Source organism: Pyxicephalus adspersus, chromosome 12 (genome assembly GCF_032062135.1).
Source record: "Pyxicephalus adspersus chromosome 12, UCB_Pads_2.0, whole genome shotgun sequence".
NCBI classification, from domain to species: Eukaryota; Metazoa; Chordata; class Amphibia; order Anura; family Pyxicephalidae; genus Pyxicephalus; species Pyxicephalus adspersus.
In genome coordinates, this window is record NC_092869.1 from 36,461,388 (window position 1) to 36,485,306 (window position 23,919).

The following is a 23,919-nucleotide window of genomic DNA, read 5'->3' on the forward strand; positions in this document are numbered from 1 at the left end:
CCATCATGAAGTCTCCCTTCTCAGTAAGCCAAATGCCTCTCCATTCCTTCAACTTTCACAGAAATAATTTAAAATCCAACAACGTGAATATGTACCCCCAAAACTGCTGCAGCTGATGACAAATCTGGGAACTAAAGATACAAGTTCTTGAGAAATTTACTAAACTGTCCGGTGATTAACCTTTTTGAGAGAAAAATGGAGGCTCCAATTGCCTCTTTCAAAAAATACTTTTGGCCTGGCTGTTATATCAATCCTTTTGATTCACTAACCAAGAATGCTTATGCTATTAGGATTTTTCTGACTTGCATACTTGATCCTAGTTATTATTGCCTATATAACAGCCAAGCAATTAAAATTTTTAGAAGGAAACTGCCCAGGACAATCTCATCACAGGATTTCTTCAATTTTTGCAAATCTAGCAAAAACTGAAATTATGGTGTTATTTAGCTACAGACAATGGCTATGCAGACCACAAGTAGGTGCAAGCTGCGTTACTTACTGAAGGATTCGGTGGTGGCACAGGAGCAAGGATAGGTGTAGGTGCAGGTGCAGGTGCAGGAGCAGGTACCTCCTCTTTGACTGGAGATGGTTCTTCAAGTATTGGGCTTGGTGTCTTCTCTTTGGAGGGGACTATGGCTGGATTATTATTATTATCTTCAGTTGTATCTGAAATCTAGTTAATAATCTCACTGCTGACCACTTCTTCTGTGATAGGTGAGCAGACCTTGTTGTCATTGTCATCTGAGGAGACCTGGGGCTCGGGTGGTAGTGGCTGAGGAATTGGTGCTGCAGGGGGAAGAACGAATGGCTGTAAGGAACCTGCCTCTTCCACATTGCCGTTAGTGCTTGTGTTACCATTGTCCACATCAGCCGACACACTGACAAACTCCTGTGAGTTGCACTGTTGGTAGAAGGGTGCAACTTCCATACCGCCGGCCAAGGTATTGAAACGCTGATAAAGCAGTTTCTGTATGTTAGGACCACTTGGACCTTCAGGCTCAGTTATAGAACTTCTCTTCTTTAAAGGTCTAGGTGCATTAGCAAGTTTTCTCCTGAGGGCCTCCAAATCAGCGTCACTTTGATACCTCATAGGTGAGTGAACTATTGGGGTCAGCTTGGTTGGACTAAGGGGACGAGGAATATTTTCTACTCCACTACCCTCCCCAGCTGGTGTGCTTCCGTCCACTTCACCCTCTTTGTCACCGCCTGGAGCTGGTGCACTATGTAGGAAAGGGAGCGGGGATGAGTTGGACGATCCAGATTGGACAACTGGTTTGCCATATACTGAAAAAAAAAAACAGGGTCATTATTACAAAACAATGGTATAGATATGTGTTTAGGTTATGGGTTATTGGTGGTGCTCACATAAACTAACCATAAAAACCCTTTTACACCCAACAAGAACTCTTTAGCTAGAATTGCAAGTTCATATTCTCGTTTCAACACTTTTTCACTATATACAACACGTTAGATGTAGTAGTAGTAGGGCTGGTCCAGACTGCAATTTAGACAGTGGTTGAAAAGAAGCATTTCCTGATGTGGGGGATTTCAATCCATTTGTGGTTGAATAGCAAGCAATTGTTGAGTGTTAAGAGATCTTCACCAATACATTAGACCCACAGATTACAGGTAAGTCCTAGATGGTCAGGTAATACCAAACATGTTAATTTACATTTAACATAATCATTGAAAATGAGGACAAACTTTTAACTAATTTTTACTATCTATTGGGTGGGGATGCAGATAAGAAAGACCCATGGCTCTCGTGTATGTCTAGTAGGCCTGCAAGATTTAAGTGCCCACTGCAAAACTCATGGTAGGCATACATTTGCTTTGCTTTGGTAATTAAAGCAATGCTTTTTGGATCCACTGAAATCGTCTCTGCTGAAGACCATTACTTACAGTAACGGACTGTAAAATGCGTCCCTACGCATTACTAGGAACTTACCTGCTTTCACAGATTTGTTGAGAGTGTTATATACAGCTTGTTGATAGTTCTTTGGTGGAGCCGATTGTTGAAGGTACATAGAATAGATGGAACTAGAGTTTACAGTCTGTGGTCCTTTCCTAGGAGATTGTGGCCTGGACCCCTTTTCGGCCAGGAAAGGTCGGATAGCCACAGTTAAAGGAGGATCAGGTCTAGTGTCCGTTCCAGGAAACATGGGGGAAGAAGAGGGTGGGTAGGTGGGGCTGGGTGGGACAGAAATCCTCTGCTGGATTTGCTGGGAGGAGCCTGGAGGGTGGGCATTAGTTGGGGTAGGTAAAGGAAGGGGGCGGGTACGAGGCGTGGGTCCAGAGCCAGGTCTGGTTAAGCTTCCATCTTTTCTCCTCTCCAAAGAATTTGTAGCACTCAAGGAAAGAGGTCCCTGGTACATGCCATAATTGTGTGGCAGAGTCTTACTCAATCCTGGGATTGGAGAGGGCAGCTTTCCACCATCTGTGGACTGAAAACAAGAAATCATTAAACCATTGAAGGAAACAAATCATAGGAATCTATGGACCCCCACTGATTACCTTCTTTCTGAAAATGCTAGTGGCCTAGAGGTTTATATCCCATGCCTAAACTAATGCAGAGTACTTGATCTGTATTCTTTCTATGGGTCAACAATTTAAATAGTATAAAGCCTTTATTCAAATTGACAGCCAGCCCAGACAGGATTTTCAAAGGTAGATCTTCAAAAGCAACTACATTTTCTTTCTCTCCCCATGGAATGATTGTAGTGAATTGTAGAAAACCACACTAACCAAAGTTTCTGTGCAAGAAGCAAATGGGTCACAATACAATTCTGCACTAGTGAGGGTCAGAGGCTAGTACACATGCTGAATCCTCCATTGTATACAGGATCTTTAAACATTGCAGCTCCACCAAAACAGCATTCAAAATAAAACTGCAGAAACTTACCAGCTTCTCAGTGGGTCCCACTGCAGCAGAAGGTAAAGGTTGGCTTGATATTGGTGCAGTTTTGAATCCAGCCTCCACATTTGGATCCTTCCAGTCGGATGTGCCAAGCGGAGGTGTTTTAACCACAGACATGGCATTCTGTTTTAGTGCAGGCCAAGTGGCGTCACTGGCTGGAAAAGCAAGAACAAACAATGTCTATAATGCAAAGCACTTAACTGCAGAACCACAATGATTCGAAGAAAAAAAGCCTTGATTAAAGCTTAAATCATTACTACTAAATATTATACTATTCCATTGATATTAAAAAATGCTTTATTGTGGTGATTGTTCAAGATTTACACAAGCAGTAATCAAATGAAATTTAACATTTATTTCCATGTGTATGCTTTGGTGCAGCGTTAAAGGAGAAGTGCACCTGCCTAATAAAAAAAATTAACAGTGATCACATCCACCAAACCTGAGTGGATATTATGCCATAAGCAATAAAATTATCATCAAAAGTCTGGAAACAAAAGCAAAGATTCTGAGCACAGGCGATAGGCTTGGACTTAAATTTCCATTTGATGTAACCACTAGTGTCCAATCAATCAAATATTTTTAAATGGACAAAATTATTGGGCAAATCCCCAAAAAGGTCTACTATGACAGATATGACGTGATAAGGAACCTAACTGTACTCCAAGTATGAAGTATGTGCATCGACGTTATGTTGGTAATATGCAGCTTTGTGTTTCTATGAAACCAGAAAGCTCTAAAGCTACGTACACACATGCAATAATTGTTGGTGGAAAGGATCTTTCACGATCCTTTCTTATAAAAAACGACTGCACGATGCATGAACGAGCACTGTACATACAGTGCCGGTCTGCTCTATAGAGAGGGGAGAATGATGGAGTGACACCCCACTGCGCTTTCTCCATTTCACTTTCAATATGATCGTTCCTGGCCCATTGATCACCCAGGATGGTCGTCCGGACAACGAGCGCTGTACCCATACCAGATTCTCGACTGATATCAGCCCAGAGGCGATTATTACAAGAGAATCATCTGATGTGTGTACGTAGCTTTAGTTGTCTATACCTAAACCGAGCCAACATTCCTGGTCTGTTGTTGTCATTTCAGAATGTAAGGCAGTGGAAAAAGATATGAAAGGCATGTGTTGACCATGCTATGACAATGACTGTGTGGAACTGTTGCCCACAGCAACCAAATGAAGGGATCCCTACAACCAATGAGGTTTAGAGAATTATTAATCCAGGTACTAAGTAACAGATATATATATATATATATATATATATATATATATATATATATACACACACACACACACACACACACACTACTATATGAGCCTCATACATAAGCCACTGTCTGTGCCTTGTTGCAGTTTTGCTTGCTCTTGGCAAAGTGCATTCCTGGTTCCTCCAATCCAGATGCATTGTCTATCTCTTGTGACTTGCTAATTTCTCTGCCCTAGTTCCAGGTAAAATTAATTATAGCAAAACAAAGACAATTAAAAAAAAGTTAATTAACCTAAATAGATCAGGGGACAATTAATTGGGAGTTATAACTCCAATGGTGATTATCTAGAGCAGATCTAAGCATCCTGGGCTTCATGCATGAAAAGTGTCTGAAGGTAACATGCATTGTAGTGACCAATCAGGCATCTGCAGTCATTTAGTTGCCGAATGCCTGACAATAGAAGGGACAACCTTATTGATTGCTGCAGAAAATGTAGGCGATTGTTCTTTGAGACACTTAATGCTACAGCAGCATTAACTGTACCTGTCATCTGGAAGGTGAAAATAGAATGTAAAGGATGAGTGATGAGAAAAAGTTAAATGTGTTGTAAGGCGCTCATTGGCAACACCTAAAGCCTATAAATCTCTAGGGATCCTGCTGTTGGTGGCTGTTTGCCATTACAGAAGTGATATGTTTCCTTAGGTAAGTGGTTTCTTTGCCCTTTCCAAGGACCCTGCCACCTACAAGACCACTCATGTGTCATAATCAGAACAATTTCATGGAGCAAACTCCAGACACTATTGTGACAATGATCAAAAATGGTCAAAATTTTTATTGTTGGACACAAACAAAAATGTGAGCCTCCCATAGTCTTTTTACAGTAATAAGGAAGCTTGAAAGAAAGTCCCAGCATGCCGGTAGCAATAGCTATAGATACTTCTTGTGAATTAGTCACAAGAAGCCTAATTCCAAGATGCCATAGAGCGACAAATTAGGTGAAGCAAATTTGCAAGCAATAATTTGAGCCATTTCAAGGTGATCAGATTATTCTGTCAAACAAGACACAACATACACTCCACAAGGTCAGACTTTGTGGAAACGAAATGGGCAGCGCCATCAAATTCTGTCACTGTCCATGTGCTTTTCTTCTTAAGTGTGACACCTTCTGCACAACAGGGGGGAAAAAAAGAAAAACTTACCAAAAATATCCTGATAAAACCTTTTGTGTTACAAAGTACAAAATATAAAAGGGCAAATAAGTAACCTAAAAGGGCCAGCAGTAACACTCACAAATATGTAAAATGTACCCATAGAGCACATTTTTTAAACACAGGCCTTATTAAATTAAACGAGACCTACATTTAGATCAACATCAAGAGAAGTTGAACTGAGATATGATTTAGGCTACCATTGCTGAACTTATTCCATAGAATGCTAATTGTGTGAATGTAAAGCTGATGTTTTGGTGTCAGAAGGGTCAGTCACACACAGGTAACAAGCATGCAGATAACCGAGTGACAATTAGCTGAACGCCTGTGCTGCATCCTCATTTTGGGTCAGTGATTCAGAAGGTATTACAAGATGAGGATCAGAACACCAACAAGGCAAATGGTGATGTTTTGGGCCAGGACAGCAATGGCAACTTGCATATTCTCTTGGAGAATCCCCTTTAAGCAATTGTAGGAGGAGAAGAAGAGGGGTATCTGAATAAATAAGCACCTATATTTCCTAAAAATGAGACTAGACATTGATGTCACCACATCAGGTTATCAGGGAAAGGGTATCGGAATAAGCAACTGTCTCCCCTAAAAAGGAGATCAGTCGTCTTTATGGTTTCATGTCACATGATCCATTTGTACTTTAATATATTGGCAGAAAGTTAAAGGTTTAGCTGTCATTGGAGCAGACCACATAATCAGGAACACAAGATGGGTTTTGTCATGACATCAAACTCTATAACTACTAATTATTGAACTGTTCGTCCTGCTTACAGTGGACATTTATTTTCTGTTTATCCTTCAGACAGCACTTACATTCCATTTTTTAAAACAATCCAAATTCCAGCTTTTTACAACTTTTGTATTTCCACTGTAAATCTCAATTTAATTGGTTACTGTAGAATGTTGCACATAGTGAATGTACTGGCTTTTCACTACAAAAATGCAGCGAAAAGTGCAATGACATTGCCCAACAAAGCAGATAGCCTGTAGCAAATATTCTGATCTCCACTTGATGTAGTCAATTAGAATGAATTTTATTCATTAGCTGCGTTATAGTTTAGCTAATTAAATGCCATACTCTGATACACAAGGCTAACTGCATTTACATTAGCTGCAAATATTCATATGGCTATTTCATGTTTGTAATCATACATATTTGTGAGTGTTTCATAGCTTTGTCATACAAGTGACAAACGTGTTTATATTAGTTATGGGTGAGCAAGGGCTATTGGCTCCCTAAACAAAACCTGTACCAAAATGCATAGGCTGCCATGCAGAGTTCTCCTGAAAATGCCATTTGTCTGGTGGATGTATTAAAGCCATTGGATCCGTATTAGTCTGGGACCTGTAACAAGTATGCAGTTATGGGAGTCCACATGCCTGAATCTTCTACATACCTATTCCAGTCTAGTGTCTGGAATTTGTTATTTTGGATAGAGTGGGTATGGTTAGACTCCCAGGTTTTTATTGCTGTTTGTTTCCCCAGAGAGAGGATTCACCGCTCTGCACTGGTAATCAACCATACCAAGAGAGATAAGAAAGATACATTTTAAAATTTGTCACAGAACAAGTGAAGATGGGGGCGCCTGTACCAGAGACACCTGTTAGAATTTCCCCAGAGCAAAAGAAGAGGGCACCTGGTTATTTACTTAATTGCAAGGGGCAGCCAGGCAACTAGAGTTTTCAGGAGGCTTGCATTGGTAGGCTACATATTTCTCAATACAGGGTTCCATTTTATTTTGCTGGATTTATACATTGTCTCTACAGCAAGAAGAGGCTCCATAATCTTGCCAAAATAGGGGCATGAAAGCTTACCATAGCGCCCAAAGGAGGCCTACTGAGCCTTCTTTAATTACGTTTTGACTTGTAAGAAGCCAGTGAGATTTATCATCCTTTGCCAACTATAATATCAGTATTGAGTAGACCAGGGGTATCCATCTCCAGTCTTCGAGGGCCACACTTAAGCCCAGATTTTCAATATAGCAGAGTAACAAACTGTTTGTAAACCATCCCTTACTAAATGTACTACTGTCTATAAAAGAAATATTAAAAATAGGTGCAGATTCTGGTCTTCGAGGTCTAGAGTTGGACAACCCCAGAGTTGACAAATTCTCTAATGTAAGATGTGGGAATCAAAACTAAAGGAATTTTGATTTATTGCTATTATCTAGAGGACTATCCACCTATTGAAGTAATGTTATAGGGTAGGAAAATCTTAAAGATACTACAAATAAGGAGTGAATTAGTGTATGGGGGCAGATTAAAAAGTGAAAGCTAGTTGCAATTAGCACTGGAACTACAAGAAGTTCTGCCGAGCAGACTCACTGTTTGGACTGTCAGAGAGGTCAGGTGCCTGATGGATGTGATCAGGAGTCTGAAGAGAGGAAGTGGGAGATGACAGCATGGGATCCACCATAATGTCTAAATCAGAAACCTTCCAAGGACCTGGAGATTTTTTCACACACTCACCGTCTCCCTCTATTGACGAACACAGCCAGATACCCCAAGGTCAGGAAAGAAAGACACATCCCCGGAAGGAGAACAAAACAAAAAAAAAAAAAAAAAAAGAAGAAAAAAAAAAGGAGACAGACCAAAAAGAGACACAAGACACAGGACAAGACATTAGGATGCAAAAAGAAGAGTGATATGAGAAATGCAAAACATACACTGGAATAGTACTACAAAAAAAAGAATAATCATACTTTTTAATGGAGTAACATACAATCTGCAAAGTAACTTTAAAAGAGAAGTACTGGGTCTCAAGTTTATTTTAGTGATTTCTTTTACTACAATTCTTCATCTGTGACTGGTAGAAACAAGTTGGCCATCATGCTACATGGATGACAGATATTCTGAACAGAACAGGGGAAAAATTATAGGATTCTAACTGATCCCTCGATAAAAGGACATGAACCAGCTTGCAGCTTCTCCCATAAACTTCATCACAATGCAGAATAGCTCTTTTAGAGGAAAGCTTGACCTAATAGGATGTTTGTTCAAAATGCTAAATCACAACTCTACATTCACCCTCTATCCTATTTCTATGACCAACTGTGTAAGATAATTATAAATACTGTGTAGTAATAATAATAATAATAATAATAATAATAATAAACTGTCGTCAGGTGAATATATTGGCAGAATAATCTTAAAATAAGTGTTTTTCAATTCTGCCACCTTTAGTTTATCTCTTCAGGTCATATTTTTTTTCAATAGGACCTAAAGTTAACCAGTCATAAGAAAAACATGCACTAACATTGTTTAACTAAACCTAGAAATATGACATTCTTTACATATTCAAGTATGGAACAAGTATGCAGAGCAGAAAAAAAAATGATCTGCTGTACTCAATATATCAAAATAAATCCAGGCAACTAGCAGTATTATTGGCAGCTTTCATGCTTATCTCAGAACAGATTTTATTTAAGAGGACCCTTTACTTCTCCTTTAAAAATAAGGTTTTAAATTATTCAGATGCTTGTTAACACATACATGATGAGAAAATGATCAGAAACATCAATACAACATGAAATAGAATGTAAAGAATGATTAGATAAAATAACCACAAATTAAAAAAAAATACATCTCACCAAATAGGGAGACATTATAACCCAAAAGGTAACATAGCTAACAGACTGGGTTTTACAGCTAAGCTAGATAATGGGGAACAAAGAATATTTAAATAGTTCAATACTCCAGTATTCAGCCTTAGAGTGAGGTGAAGGAGAATTTTCAAAAACCTATCACTCCGTAAGTATAAACTAAAGGTATACAGTTAATCAAAAGCAGCGATAACCAGTGTTTGTCGCTGTCTTCCAATGACCTACCAGACTTCGAGCGGGTATGTGTTCCAGTAGCAGCAAGGGACAGGGACTGAGGTTTCACCGGATCAGCAGGCAGGGTATAATTCACTGTGCTAGGAATCTGTATGTAAGGGCCCACAGCAGCAACTCTCCCAGATGCCAATGTAGACTGCGGAGATGGTGTCCCGTTGATGCGGTTCAGCTGTAAATACAACAATTACATCAATCACTTTTATTGTCTTTACAGTGAAGAGTGGCACAAGACAAACATCTACAGGGATAGAATGGTGAATCTTATGAGACACTCCTGCTCCTCTCTACAAATAGCTCTAATGCTTATAGTTGGGCAGCAAGTGCATCAGTGATATCTTTGTTAATAACAACCTTTGCCGGTAGATCCCTGTACTGCTCTCTTCCAAACCCAACTCTGAGCTCAATGAACTTAATAGAGTTAAAGCAGGTAAACAGTTCTCAAAAGTCTCAAAGGAAAGCTCCTGCCATTCATGCATTTAATAATCGGGTATTCTGATGATTATGTGCTGGGATTAGTACAGCTCCTGGTATACATACAGGCTGCTTAGATGTATATGATGCAAGCCTCTTAAATGCCAGTGCTAAGGCCACTTTCCTCTCCACTTGGCCATTCACAACATTGTGGCAGCACTGGAGTGTATGAGACCAGAGGCTAACACCTAAACAGCCCGGAAGTACAGATGAATATTATCCAGTTGATGTTATATAATTGACGGTGGCCCTAGAACGTCAACAAAAATCTTTGTAAGAGAGAAAAAGAAAATTGACAAAGGATCTAACTCTTCCCCAAGCTAACCAAAAGCTTGTGCCATAGAGGCATTTTAAACCACATACCAAAAGTGTCCATTACTGTAGGAAGAATATGGATTAGATGGATGCAGGCTCACTCACAAGGAATTAGAGAGAGATTTGCACCAAAGGCGCAGTTATAGGTAGTTACAGATAGTAGAAACTCTACAGATGTGCCTAATGATTAGATGAAGAATAAAGGGAAATATACAACCTTTAATACACTACTATGAAAGAAATGATAGAAAACAGATAAAGAAACAGAACAAAATGGGGGATAAATATCCAACCCAGTTTATTGTAAAATGAAAAGGAATCTGAGAAATGACGCTAATGAACTGGACACTGGTGGAACATACATGAGCAGGTGAGACATCTGAAAACCAAAAGACACAAAGTGCTCGTTGAGTAGGTAATCTTACGGGAATGTTCTCTTTTTGACGTGCCTCAACTTTTTTCTTGTACAGCCGCTCCCGCAGTTCATTTATACGCTTGTCCATAATGGCGACCTCCATATTGCGTTTGTTCAATATCTCTTTTTGCTGCTGGAGCTTTGTGTTCTGCTCTTGGTTGAGACGGTTCCTGATCTAAAATAAAAAAATAAATCTTTCAATAAAATACATATATGGGGACTGTTTTACCTGCCAAAAAAAGAAAGTTCGGTATTTTGTCTATCCTGTAATATAATTTGCACAGCCAGCCTAGAGGCCTGAGGTTTTTCTGCTGCAGCTAAACAGCAAAATTAGGTGTCCTGTCTGCCCCCAGCTGTGATTAAACAGTAAAAGAGCAGCAACAGGCTGATGAGCTCATATATTGGTGCTTTCCCACTGTTTGTTTTGAGTACAGCATTTAAAAGTCTGATAAGAAAAGAATGTAGTGATAGAGGTTTTGAATTTTACCCTTAAAAGTGGACTATGACAATAACATAACTACAGAACTATATAAGTTGCCCTTTTCAAATGCTCCTTTTTAATATAGTTGTTTGGCTGCCATCCTGGAGCCATGACTTCTGTACTTTCTGACCCAGAACAAATATAGCAGGTCTGGTATTTCAACTTCTCATGCTGCATGCATGATTCAGGTGATCCAGGTTTTTAGGTCGGAAATTATGGCCTACAATATTATTATTACACAGTATTTATATAGCACCAACATATTACACAGCTCATACAAAGTCCCTAGTCATGTGCCAATTAACCTACTTGAAAGATTTTTTTGGAATGTGGAAACTGGAGGAAACCCACACAGACATGGGGAGAACCGGCAAACGTCATGCAGCCAGTATCCTGGACGAGAAATATCTTTTTGCTCACATACAATATAATTATGTGGGCCGAGCCAATATTTCAGATAATGGGGCTCATAGTGCAGCCTTCCAAATCTAATACGTTTTGACTTTATAAAAATGATAGGGTAAATGCTGCGGTCAGTAACAAGTCATAAATAATATCTGCCAATTTTCCATCAAATACAAGAATCTACATAATAATACAAAATGTTTTGCTACATATACATCAGGCTCCTCGGTGTGTCATTTCGCAGGGACTAATAGGTCCATCTTTAAATGTACAGATGCCCAGTAGTTTTGCTCTGGGTAGTTGTATTATTTTTCTATAAATTAGTCCCTTACCTGGAGCTCCTGATACAGCTTCTTCAGCTCCAATGCAGCAGGTCCAGTCATCTGACCATTGTAGGCCTGGAATCCATTTAGCTTTCCCTTCCGCAGGTCTTCCAGCTGCTGCGTTAGTTGCTCCACTTTCAGCACCGCTGCCTGCAGCTCCTGCTGCTTCTCCTGGAACATGTCACTGACGTGCTCAATTTCAGCAGCTGCTAGAACGTAAGCAGATCAATAAACAAACTCAAAGCCACTAAACAACATTAGCACCACGTTCTGGCTTTTTAGATCATTACCAATCTAGGGGTGTGTAGGGGTACCATGGTCTTAGGTATCCATATCAAGTAAACCATGTAAGCAGATCAGTGATCCTTCTCAATTATTTAAATTATCAGCCAATCAGGGCTTGGGGGTTGTGGAAACCTCACCACTGTAATAGTGATGTTAAAATTACTGCTTTGTTAGCGGTTCGTGTCTTTTTGCACAGCACGCTGAAATTTCTGGGAAAGAAAAGAAAGAAAGAAAAAAAAACACTTTTTTGCACATAGCCACATTACATGGTTGTTGGTTATGTAGCTAATGCATTGAGAATCTCTACTTTTTAAATTGTGTGAACTTGATTTTTGTCTTAAACCAATTATATTATTGCAAATAATTGTACCCTCCTATAGCTCAATGTAGATAAATTATCACACAATTTGTATGTGTAAATATACAAACTCTGTGGGGATTATATTCTGACATGAAGACAGACATGATGGGAATACAAAAATGGTAAATGAGTACCCAAGAAAAGAGGAATAGAAATCTTCAGTTGAGTAACAATAGGATAACTAAGCAACCAAAGTTGTTTGGGGATATCTACCCTTACATTAGTAGATTTTGATACAGTTTAACATTAGGATAAATTAAATGGTGTAGGTAAATATAATTTCTAATACATAATTTATTGGTCTCATGAACAAGTTAATGAGAAGACCTACACAGATTCCCATTCATGACTTTGCTGTAGTCCACCTGCCCACTCATGGCTCGGATCTTTTTCAGCTTATTCTCCTGAGCCTCCACTCTTTCCTTCAGCTTTTGAAGCTTCTCTGTCTCTGAGACGTTCTGCAATTGTCTGCGTTCTTGTTGCTTTAGATACCGAAGACGCTGTTCCTGCCAATCCAGCAGAAGAGAAGAAAAAGATTAGCTGGCACAGGAAAGCCATTTTCATGACTACAGAGAAATAAAACAAAGCTGGCGCCCCGGCACAGACAGGAAAACAAACAGCGGCAATATAAACACGGAGTCCCACACATCTGTGCGGCTTCCTCCGTCTGCCATTTCCTGCGGCCTGTAGTCTCTTCCTGATGGAGCAAAATGGCTCCGTTGTATAGTTTTATAGACCCAGAAGTGAAGTGAGATAAGCACAGGAGAGATAATAAACAAATGTTAAATATGATGAGCAGAAGGCAGAGATAGCAACCGAGAATGACTGCCAACTAAACCAGTTTCAACCTAAACCAAGGTCATCCAATATCAGTCCTTGGCATAACTTGGACATATTACTGAACACACACAAGCACACTCACATCTTACAGATCCCAATACTATGGGTAGTAATATGGAGTTACGCCTCATTTTTAGGAAGAATTTTGACATGCATTTTGAAATTGGTCTACTGTGGGCCCAATCAGCCAAAAGAACATCTTCTACGTTTTGGAAAAAGTGAGGAAGGCTTGGTATATAAATATGTACACGTCTGCATAAATATTGAGAAATGTATATCTACCGCCCTCTTGAAGAAACTGGTGTTCGTCTGGAATTTTTTCTAGGTCACTACATTATAAACTATTTACAGACTATCAGAAGATATTTCTTCTAAGGACACAGGGCCCTGTTTAGCTTTCCAAGGTTTTATAAATGTGGGGGTTGCTGTATAGTCTTGGACTTTTATATTTTGCCAAAAAAAAAAAAAGCAACGCCAATTATTTTACCCTCATCTAATCTTTTGAGGTGTCCCACACTACCTCTGTTTATTTGATGCTTTTGAATTTTCATTCACCCAAATTAGTATTGGCAAATAAAAATCAGAACATGATTGGCTCCATGACCAACAAGATAATATTTCTTCTGTTGCTTATGGTAAATGCACATTTTAAGCTGCCCGTAAATATTTTTTCCATACAGTATGATGTAACATGAAAAATGAGCTCCCTCACCTTGGCCACCAACATCTGTTGCTGGTTCTCGATCTGCTGCTGTTGGCGGGTTGCCATGTCTTGCAGCTCCGACAGGGTCATCTCCACGCGGGGGTTCCCCACCTACCGAGAGAAAAGCATACATGGTTGGTGAAGGAATATTCAAAAGTAACAAAAAAAAGTAAAGGTACAAATGCGATATTGTCCTTTTATTTATGAGCTGTTGTAATATTTTGTTATAACCCAAAAAAAAGTTCTTCTCCTTGTTTCACACTAGGTGCAAAAGGCAAGAAAAAGATTTCTTCCTATAATTTGTAGGATGGACTCGAAACTCAAACTGAGCACAATGGTTTCTAAATGGGATGAGCTGTGCAATTGAAATCTGCCCCATGCCAAGATTATTGTATACTACCTTATTGACCTTATCTAACCAATAGGGATATGGGGAAGGCTCGCCGGTTCAAATTTTTAGAAACTTAGGCTGCATACACATGTGCACCATTCTGCTCTATTGAGAGGGGGAGAACAACGAAGCGACACCCTACTGTGCTCTCTCCCCCTTCATTTCCATTACGATCGGTCGTAGTCCATCGTCTGTGGATCCACCAGGACGGTGTTCAGATGACACAAGGTTTTCATACAAAGTAGCCTGTGCTTCTGCTTTTAGTCATTACTCAGTCTGTATTGCAGTACTAACTTCTAGCCTATAGATGACATTATTGCAAATTCAGATAGAAAGTTGTCATCCAAGCCAAAAGGTAAAGCGGCTCACTAGCTAAAAAAAACCCAATGAAATACAAAAAATACCCAGAAACCATTTATCAGCAATTGCAGTAACTCTGGATAAAATTATTCTGAATAATTAATAATTCAGTTCCTAGTAACTTCTTGCCCATCAATTCCTAAAAACTTATATGAGTCACAGAATCATAGGAAGTAACCATTTTCCAGATAACTGCTGGAATGTATGTATTAATCATTGAATAAAAATGTACAGATTGTACTCAATACTGAAATACAGGCCATACTCTTCGGGACCCAACATGGTCGTCTGAGGTTTATACCAGCTATTCACTGTACTCCTGGTTTGGTAAGATCAATTCTTTAATAAAGATCAAAGAGTAATAAAACCCAGCAGGCGGTCTAATGCTCTCAACAAATTATCTTTACTTACCAGACATTTTTTTGTATGTTTTCTGTGCATGCCTGCAAAAGTTGCAAACCTTATGTAGGTATATTACGTTATGGCAAAAGTTCACCCCCATCAACACAAGTTTAGAGCCTGAAATAATTATGATCACAAAGTCTGGGCAAAGATAACGGAATTTGTTACCTGCCACCAAGCTGCCGAATAACCTACAGAACACAGGCCTAAGCATAAAATTACACCCTCTTCCATTTTACCACAGTAACAACCAGATCAACAACAAAACTTTGAAACCCAACTCAAGCAAAAACTGGTATTTAAGTTTTAATTGTCGTTTCCCTACTCCAGAGTTTGCCGACATGAGATTGGGGATAAACTGTTCAACAGGCACAGACAAAAAAACATTCTTGAGTAAAGTAGGGAAGGCTTAGTACTTCAGTCAATGCTTATATAGTTTGTCAAAGAGTTCTTGCTCCAAAGTTGCCCACACGTCTATTTATATTAGATGTTACAAAGACAGGAGATGAGAATATCCCCAGTAGAGTAGCAAAAATCTTGCAAGAAATTTAGGTTTTTCTGTATTCCATACAAAACAAAGAATGTGGCTGGTGTTAGGATTTAGGATCATATAAAAGGATAGAGCAAAGATATTAAAGAAGGGGATAAAAGTCTTTGTCCGATCCAATAGAGTTGGAATTTAAGGCACGTGATGGAAAACCTGGTATGCGATTAATAAAAATCAATCTAGTTCAGACATGAGGATTCTAAATTTAGCAGAATGAATAATATACCGGGTGAATAAACTGAAGTCATGAAGAGGATTTCCTCATTAGGCCAAGTCAGGCTCAGAGGAAATCACTGACACAGCCTGAGGAATCAATTTCCTTCTCTCAGACATCATCAATGTAGGTAATGAACCAGAGCAATGCCAAACTGTATAAAGTTACTGCTCAGTCACTATAAGCGGAGCAAGAAACCTGCAGAAGGGAACTCGATGTAAAACAGGAAAAGCCACAGTAGTCCAATACACTTTAATAGTGCTTTTAGCCTTTTTATATCTACATACAACTATTATACATTCTCTGGTCTCCAGTCATATAGTATTGTGAAACAGATCCAAGTTACCCAATTATACCAAAAGTGGTTTAAGTGATAAAACGTTCCTCCTCAGGACTAAGCTACGTTATATCGAAGAACAAATTTTCAGATATATAAAGGCTGTCATTGCTGACTTTTTCAGCAATTCCAACTGCTTTGTTATGTTGGCCCTTATTTAACTTAGAACAAATATGCAGATAACGTTCCTTTATTTTTTTTTTCAGAGCTTCCTGATCTGAAAACTTACTTAAAGATGAAAGACAGTGTGCTGGCATAATAGCCCAAGCACTTTTGGAAGGACAGCAAAGGCAACGTTGCGGTCTAGCGGGGGCCTTAGACTTGGTTTTAGACTGTTGTCATTTCTGACAAAAAAAAAACCAATTAGTGAATGAGGAAAAACAGTGTTTCTTAACTAATCCATGGATGACAAGGGAACACAGTCTTCTATTTCTAAAAGTGTTCAGCGCCTGCAAAGGCTTAGCTCAGCCATGCCCTCACCAATTGAATTAAAGCATTTGACTGTGAAAAGAAGAATACACATATCAGTCAATGGCATGGCATGGGCCACATATTACCACACATGCACACTTACATCTCAACAACTATGGGCACTAATAAAGAGATGCCCCCACATTACAGCTTTAAAGTAAACCTAATAGAATAAAGCATTCAGCTATGAAAAAAAGAATGCACATCTATAGCGATCTCAGCCCAATGAGATGTTCTCTAGGTTATACATTAACCTTTGCAGAAGGCACCAGCCTTGGGCATGTTGTGCTCTCTGATTGCATAAGCGCAGTATTGAAATCTTCATAGTTTCTGTCAAACACATTGAATCACATAGCTTTTATGTGAATCAGATTCCTTCCTTGTTCTCAGACCTTTTCTGTAGTTACAGTGTAGATGTAAACAGACAGAATTAGAAGGGAAAAAAATCACATAGTTTCACATAGGTGTGTGGTAATGGCCTTAAACCATACAGGTATACAAAGGCAGGGGTAAAGAGTTATATTTGCAAGATTGCTTGACATGCATTTTACATCATATGAACTTTTGTGTTTTAAAACTATGGTTACTATAGATAGATAACTGGTTTAAGCAAAAATAACCTTGATAACGTTCCTGGATAGAAATGTAAAAGTTTGACATAATTACCAGCTTCCTGACCTCAATCCTTGTCTGCGGTCATAGTGCAGACAGTGAGAGACTGAACATAAACAAAGCAGTGGTCTGATTCCATGATGACAGCTCTCAGGGCACAAAGAAAAGGCAAAGGTTAGGAACCTGTCCTGCCTGGATTTACCTAACATTTTTCAAAAGGTTTTTTATTCATGTACCGTCTTACTGCAAGGATATTTAGGTTAACATGTAGTAACTTTAGTAGATCTGAACACAATGTATTTTCTTTTATTTATGAGCACCAAGCTGTTTTTGCATTCTTCTGTATTGTATAACCATAAGCAATATACACAAAGGTGTGCCAGAACAGAAAAGTCACCTATTGATAATGGCGATATGTACAGTACAGACAAAAAAAAAAAAAAAAAACTACGATAGACAATACAGCAAGGTGTGCCATACTGCTATTTGCAGCAACGTGGAGCGAAATCTGTGTCAAGTGCGATTAACCTCTTTACAACTTCCATGCAGCTGAATCATTAACTCAGACCATGCAGTTGTGGGCTTCGTTCTTCTTGTCTAATAAAGCAAATTTTGACAGTCTTTCAGGAGACACATGGTTTATTAGTGGAACTTCTGCCTGCTGTCAATAACAACACACTTCTATGCACCGTGATAAAAAAAAATTTAAAAAAGTGCCATTATCAATTTTCCAGCATTTCTCCAAAACTAGCATCAGTTACTATACAAAAAAGACAAACTTTTTATAAGGGAAAAAAATAAATGACAAATAAATGACAGAAGCCAATAAAACATAAAATAAAAAAGCTCTATACCAATACTGGCGATTATATAGAAGATTAAACTTCTGACCCACCACTGTGCACAACTATTTAATGTACAGCGCTGCGTAATATGTTGGCACTATATAAATCCTGTTTAATATTATTATTAATTAACAACAACTTACAGGTGGCAGGCGGTGAAGAGGGGGATCTTGCAACTACATCTAAGTATTGTCTTAAACCAGCCATACTTTATTACCATGGGAGAACCCTTAAAATTAACTTTTAGGTCTTAGGAACCGCTGCTATAATTACTAGTACATTAGTGTGATGGTCAGTGGGAAGAACGTCTCTTACATTACTTGCTATCGGGAAAAATGTCATATTTATAGATAGCAGAATAGATCATCACTGCTTGCTTAAACTGACTTGAAAGGAACAACTTGCTCATTGCTCAAGGAACCGTTAGCAACCTTAGAAGAAACTATTGGGTTTCATGGATCACTGGTTGAGAAACATGGTCTTAAAGTGAGCAGAGCAGTAGTATAAGATGGCTTTTATAGCTTTTTTGGTTATCTCCCATCGTTCCCAAAATATCCATCAACTCTCTGGGTTAGATAACCATACATTCCACCAAGGTGACCGTGCCCCAGCCTGGCTACCTAGGGACCAATTTATGTACAGCAGGGACCATGGGGAAGTGTCAAGCAACCAAACACTCACAAGACGATTCTTTTGCCCATTACTGGGTCTCAGTCAGCAGACCAGGATGTGGGGTAAGCATTGTACAGACAACAGCAGGCCCTCTGAATTAAATGCTACCAAACTACACCTATGTGTCCCCTACAATTTATCTGTCCATTAAAACACTAGCAATTTCAATGTGCTTGGGAAGTTTGCCCACCGACATGCAGAAATCACAAACGGTTAAACAAGTGATCAATGAAAACAATTATATTTAGGTTATCCATGGATTTAAGACGAAATTGCATACATTTACGGGTAAAACAGAATACCACTTTACAAAACCCAGAGTTGCTCAAGAGTTGTTCCAACAACAACTCTTGAGCAACGACCTCTTCCTAATATCCGTCCCACCTCCACTAGAATGACAAGGGTTAGCGAGAGGAGAGAAAATCCTGAAATACAATTAGCCTAGGAGGCAGCAGGAAATCCTCTTAATTCATTCAGCATTAGAGAAGCAGAAACAATGCGCTGCCACCCACTCTAAGCCCTAAAGGGAAGCAGTAAAAACATAACCAGCATTTAAAGGGGAAAAGAAGTTTAAACACCTGAAGCTTGATGTGCTGGCTTTTCCCTCTCGCCCACATGGTGATGGAAAACGAGGGAGCCCTGCCACGGACTCTTTTAGCCTGCGGTGTTGTAGCAGATGGGTGAGCAGGTGTCCGACACTGGAGAAGGTGCAGAGAGTGTGGCAGGCTAGGAAACGTCATGCATGAGTGACAGGTAGATGAGACGTGCGAAGGATGAGCTTGCCAATGAGCATCTCGTCTTGAAGGAGGCCAAACATCCTCCCTGTATAATCCTACACATTCCACCAGCTTAATAGCAGTCTTTGAGAATCAGACCCTCCCTCTCCAAACCCACAACAAAATAAAGAAGCATGACAGCCACAGTCCATGTTAAGGAAAGTTGTACACTAAAAGCATATTTAGAAAAGCCTTTTTGTTGTTATACAGGAACTCCAATTAACCAATAGAATTCTGGTTTTAGAGCTGATCTGTAGCCACCCCAGCAAAGTTTGGATTTCAGATGCCCATCATGTTGGTAAATGTACCAACTGTGAATCTTAACACCTTTCTTTTGAAAACACCTGGAGGTTTTTCTATTGTGGGGAGCATGGAAATGTTTGTGACATATCTGTGCAGAAGACCCTATGAATTAGAGAATTTCAGCCCCCAACATGTCCACATTTCTCATTCACAGCAAAACTTAACACATAGCAGTCCTTACCAAGTGGGTGCAGCATTATTATTTTTTTTTAAACCTATCACCCTAGTCCACTCCTTAGAATTCCTCACTGCAGCTGTAAAGTTAGGACATTGGTAAATTTTAAAAAAAAATTAGGTCCCCCAGCCTTGCATACCATTTTCAGAGCTTTGGGGAAGAAGTATAATGTTTATTAATAGCACAAGTATTTTTTAACTAGTTATACTTTCACATAAAATGTAGAAAAGTTAATTCCACATTCTTGCAGCTGGTTTAGCTTGTAAAGATACCCAAGCTCAAGTAAAACAACCTCTTCCATGCTGTTATAAAAGCAGTGGTCTCTCTGCAAAAGTCTTACACAACCCCTGCCAAATCAGACCTGTAATATAACTCAACACACTTCCCACTCCCTACTGATGATAAATCTATATCTCTTAGCTGTAACCTCTATCACAAGCTTTGATTTTTACTTTCTAGTTCAGCGTACAGTGCATCTATTTTAACTAACCCAGTAATTGCATTTCAAGCCTCCCCTTTGTTTCTCATTCAGACAGAAATATGTTTTACAACACTCCTCCGCTGTTGCTACCATACAATAAACCAAGGTTATTGTTAACAGTTATCAAACCCCAGGCAGTGCTGGAGAATATCAGAGCTTTAGCTGTCACTGGAATATGAAACATGGCCACCCGTCTGTGCTCAAACAATTATATATGGTTATGCTTTCTGCATTTTTTTAAAACAAGACGGACGATTTGATAGGACACTATTAAAACAAAACAAGATTAAATTTTTTATTAAAGGTCAGTTTTTCAGCCAGGGATATATAACTTGCAATTTAAGTAAACTGAAGTGGCGTTTTCAATATGCAATGCCAACATGACAATGCACTGCTGCAAGAATGCATATTTCTATCCACACTTAACTATAGGTGACCGACCGCTGAACTATGAATGCTACAGTTTCTATTATGTGCATTGTGCTTTTAAATGTAATTTCCAGTTATGGAACACACAGAGTGGCCCCTGTACATGCTTACAGATAGAACACACGGGTGATGTGCACTTTCTTCTGTCTGCTGTATAAATTCACTTCCAGCAGCTCTGGGTGTGCACGGCGTCCCTGTATATGTGAGGGTGGGTGTGTTAGGCTTCATCACCTCATTATAAGGAACTGACTTCAGAAGGGCCTGAACTCTGCATATTTGGATTCCCCGGAATAACCATTACTAAAGAAATTACAGACATCACTTACAGAATCATTCTTCTCTAAGAAATTTAATAGGACTCCTCCCAGTAAAGGAATTCTGTATTTCTTACCATTTAAATTTCTGGTATCGTAGCCTGTAGAGAAGGCATAGCAAAAAAGCCCCTGTGGATTTTCGAGGTTTGCCCCAGGAAAACCAATCAGACTAACTCAATGCACATCCCTGAAAAGTGATCCATCTTATCAGTCTGCATCAATCATGCGTGGTTAGCTAACCTGCCAATAAGTAGTGCTAATGGTCAATTTGATAAATTAACTGAAATTGCTGGTCAGTGTGCTGGCATTATCGAACACAGCTTTCAGTGGTTCCACAAACTGGAAATTGCAAGGAACAGAAATTCCTGCCTAGGAGCACTGGAAATACCTTCTGAAAGTGTCTTTCCTAAATAATTCAAATTTAAAGAATGAATCCAGTCAGGTTTAGAAAATCTGTCTGGTGTTAATTCCCATTCCCATGTTGTTGTCCAGGTTTATTATATTTTTACCTTGAAGAAGTCTTCCCAAGGCAAAATGGAATGCCTGCCTAGCTGAATATGTTCCTGGGGGGGGGGGCGCTCAGCCAGTCCCTTAAGCTTTAAGGTGGGACAATTTAAGTCACCTTACCTTCTGGCCAGAGCTGGGACGTTGATATCCAGACAGAATCCACTCCAGCATATTGCAAGAATGCATACCAGAGAGCAAAGTAAAGTCACCCATGCCAAATGAAGGCATCAAAAACCAGGGTCGGGGGTAAGCATTCCATTTGTATATTGTGGGTAATAAAACCTTTGTTGAGGAAGCAGGGCACAACAACCAGATCCATTCAACTACCTTTTTAATGTGAATTTTCCCATAGAGCACAACACAACAGGATTAGGACACTGCTGCCCGCCTTTATTGCTGAGAGAAACAGCCCTGTGTCAAGCTCCGAGTCCTGAAATATGACAGCCATGTACACCAGAATAACCAAGCAACAGCACGCTTACATGACTTGATGGGGAAAAAGCGATAAACTCAAATCATATGTCCAACATCCAGAATTCTCCATCAAACATTTACTACAAAGACAGACATCCCGCCACCAATTACATTTAATGCACCTGAAATCACAGAACATAAATGGGACTTTTGTACCCACATAGGGCCCCTTCACATATCCTTAATAAAGAACTTTGGCATGGCTGCAGTGTGTAACACTTTGTGCGATTTTCAGATGCAATTTACAAAAAAATTCTGCTTAAATATATTGCTGTGCTACTATCCACATATACCCGCTGCGTAGACCTAGGAGCATTGGTTTAAATTTTTGCTCCTGGTGGTTGATGGGAGCAAAAAAAAAAAAAAAAAAGTGAGTGTATAGAGATGGATGGAGAAGGTAGCAGTTTGATGATGGCTTTGCTTTGATCTGAATGGGTAAAACACAGGTTGAAATGTTAAATATTTCAGGACTGCTAAGACAATATACAATATCACAGCAGTAAATTACACAGAGCATCTGTGTGGCCTTCCTACAACCCACTGTGTTTATACAAGGAGTGATATGCTGAATATGACATTCTTGTGCTGCTGACCGAGGTAAAGCTTATTAGCAGACCCTGTCAGTGTTAGAGGGAGGTCAGAGGAAGAACGACCCAGAAGGCTGGAGGGGAGATATCCTAACACAACAGGCACGTGCGCAGGGATTTTCGGATTAGGCCCTTTCAGAAACTGATTCAAGCGTTGCAGGTTACTCTGGATCACTGGGTTACTCATTTACTCTTACGGTCAGCTTATTAGGCAAATGGAGTTCTTCTTATTTCAGATGACCCCCTAACACTCAATCCGCCAAAAGAACAATGGCTAATGACACACACAGATATAAAAAAAAAATAACAGCAAATTTGAAACACATGGTAAATGTTACTCATGTACTGCAAGGAAAGCAACACAACCAAAGCAGCTTGTGTCACCGTGCATGGGACCTGCAGAATTTTCTGGTGGCCATGCTTTTACCAAGTGCTTTTTGTCAACCAGACAGAATGTAGTGATCAGTGCTGACCATTAGATTTGCATTATGAGAAATAATTAGGCATTCCATCAAAAGTGAGGCCCCCATTAAAGGTCTTGTAGGAGCAGGTATTGAAGCATCACTAATGTGGAAAATTCTCAGCATTGATAGATTCAAAAACATGATGGTTTTCAATATATAAAAGTATGTGCTCAGCCCATCTCACTGTCTTGTGTCAATATACCTGAAATTTTGAGAACCCCAGATTCTAATGCAAGAGAGGAATTCACAGACACACCTATGTGCATTATTAAAGCTTGATGCTAAAATAAATATGTTATCTGCCATGGCAGCCTAAATGTATGATCGTACATAAAGCAGACATTGATTATGTTTGCATAGCGCAAGCTTCTGAGACCCCATAAAGCCCTTGTTGTTATCTGGCACAATACCAAACCTTATAGTGAACTTCCAAAATTCTGCACTGTTGCAATTTGTATGGATGGAAAAAACACTCACTGATTTACTTGCTGCCAGGAACTGCTCATTAGACAAAGGTCATATTGGCAAAACCTCTCTAAATGTATGAATATGCCAAAATTTGATACAATCAACACAAGTACCCCCTTCACTAAAAAAGTTGGACTAGTTTAAATGAAAATGAATGAAAAGTAATCTTCATATACAATGATGGAATAGACTTTTCCTGTAGAATCTATGGAATGGCCACCCAGTGTAGTATCAAACAGAAGGTATGTTTTATGCTACATAAACACACACAATCACACAATAATACAACGC

General features: G+C 39.3%; 1 protein-coding gene across 1 annotated transcript in view; it reads right to left on the reverse strand.

Moving 5' to 3' along the window:
* The window catches only part of PPP1R13B (protein phosphatase 1 regulatory subunit 13B), a 53,060-nt gene that overhangs the window by 9,478 nt on the left and 19,663 nt on the right, over positions 1 to 23,919 (reverse strand). The window contains 9 exon segments of the mRNA XM_072427662.1: positions 500 to 1,284; positions 1,949 to 2,444; positions 2,903 to 3,072; positions 9,192 to 9,369; positions 10,436 to 10,576; positions 11,620 to 11,816; positions 12,588 to 12,762; positions 13,809 to 13,910; positions 19,229 to 19,482. Of these exon segments, the coding sequence (XP_072283763.1) occupies positions 500 to 1,284; positions 1,949 to 2,444; positions 2,903 to 3,072; positions 9,192 to 9,369; positions 10,436 to 10,576; positions 11,620 to 11,816; positions 12,588 to 12,762; positions 13,809 to 13,910; positions 19,229 to 19,482 (2,498 nt within the window).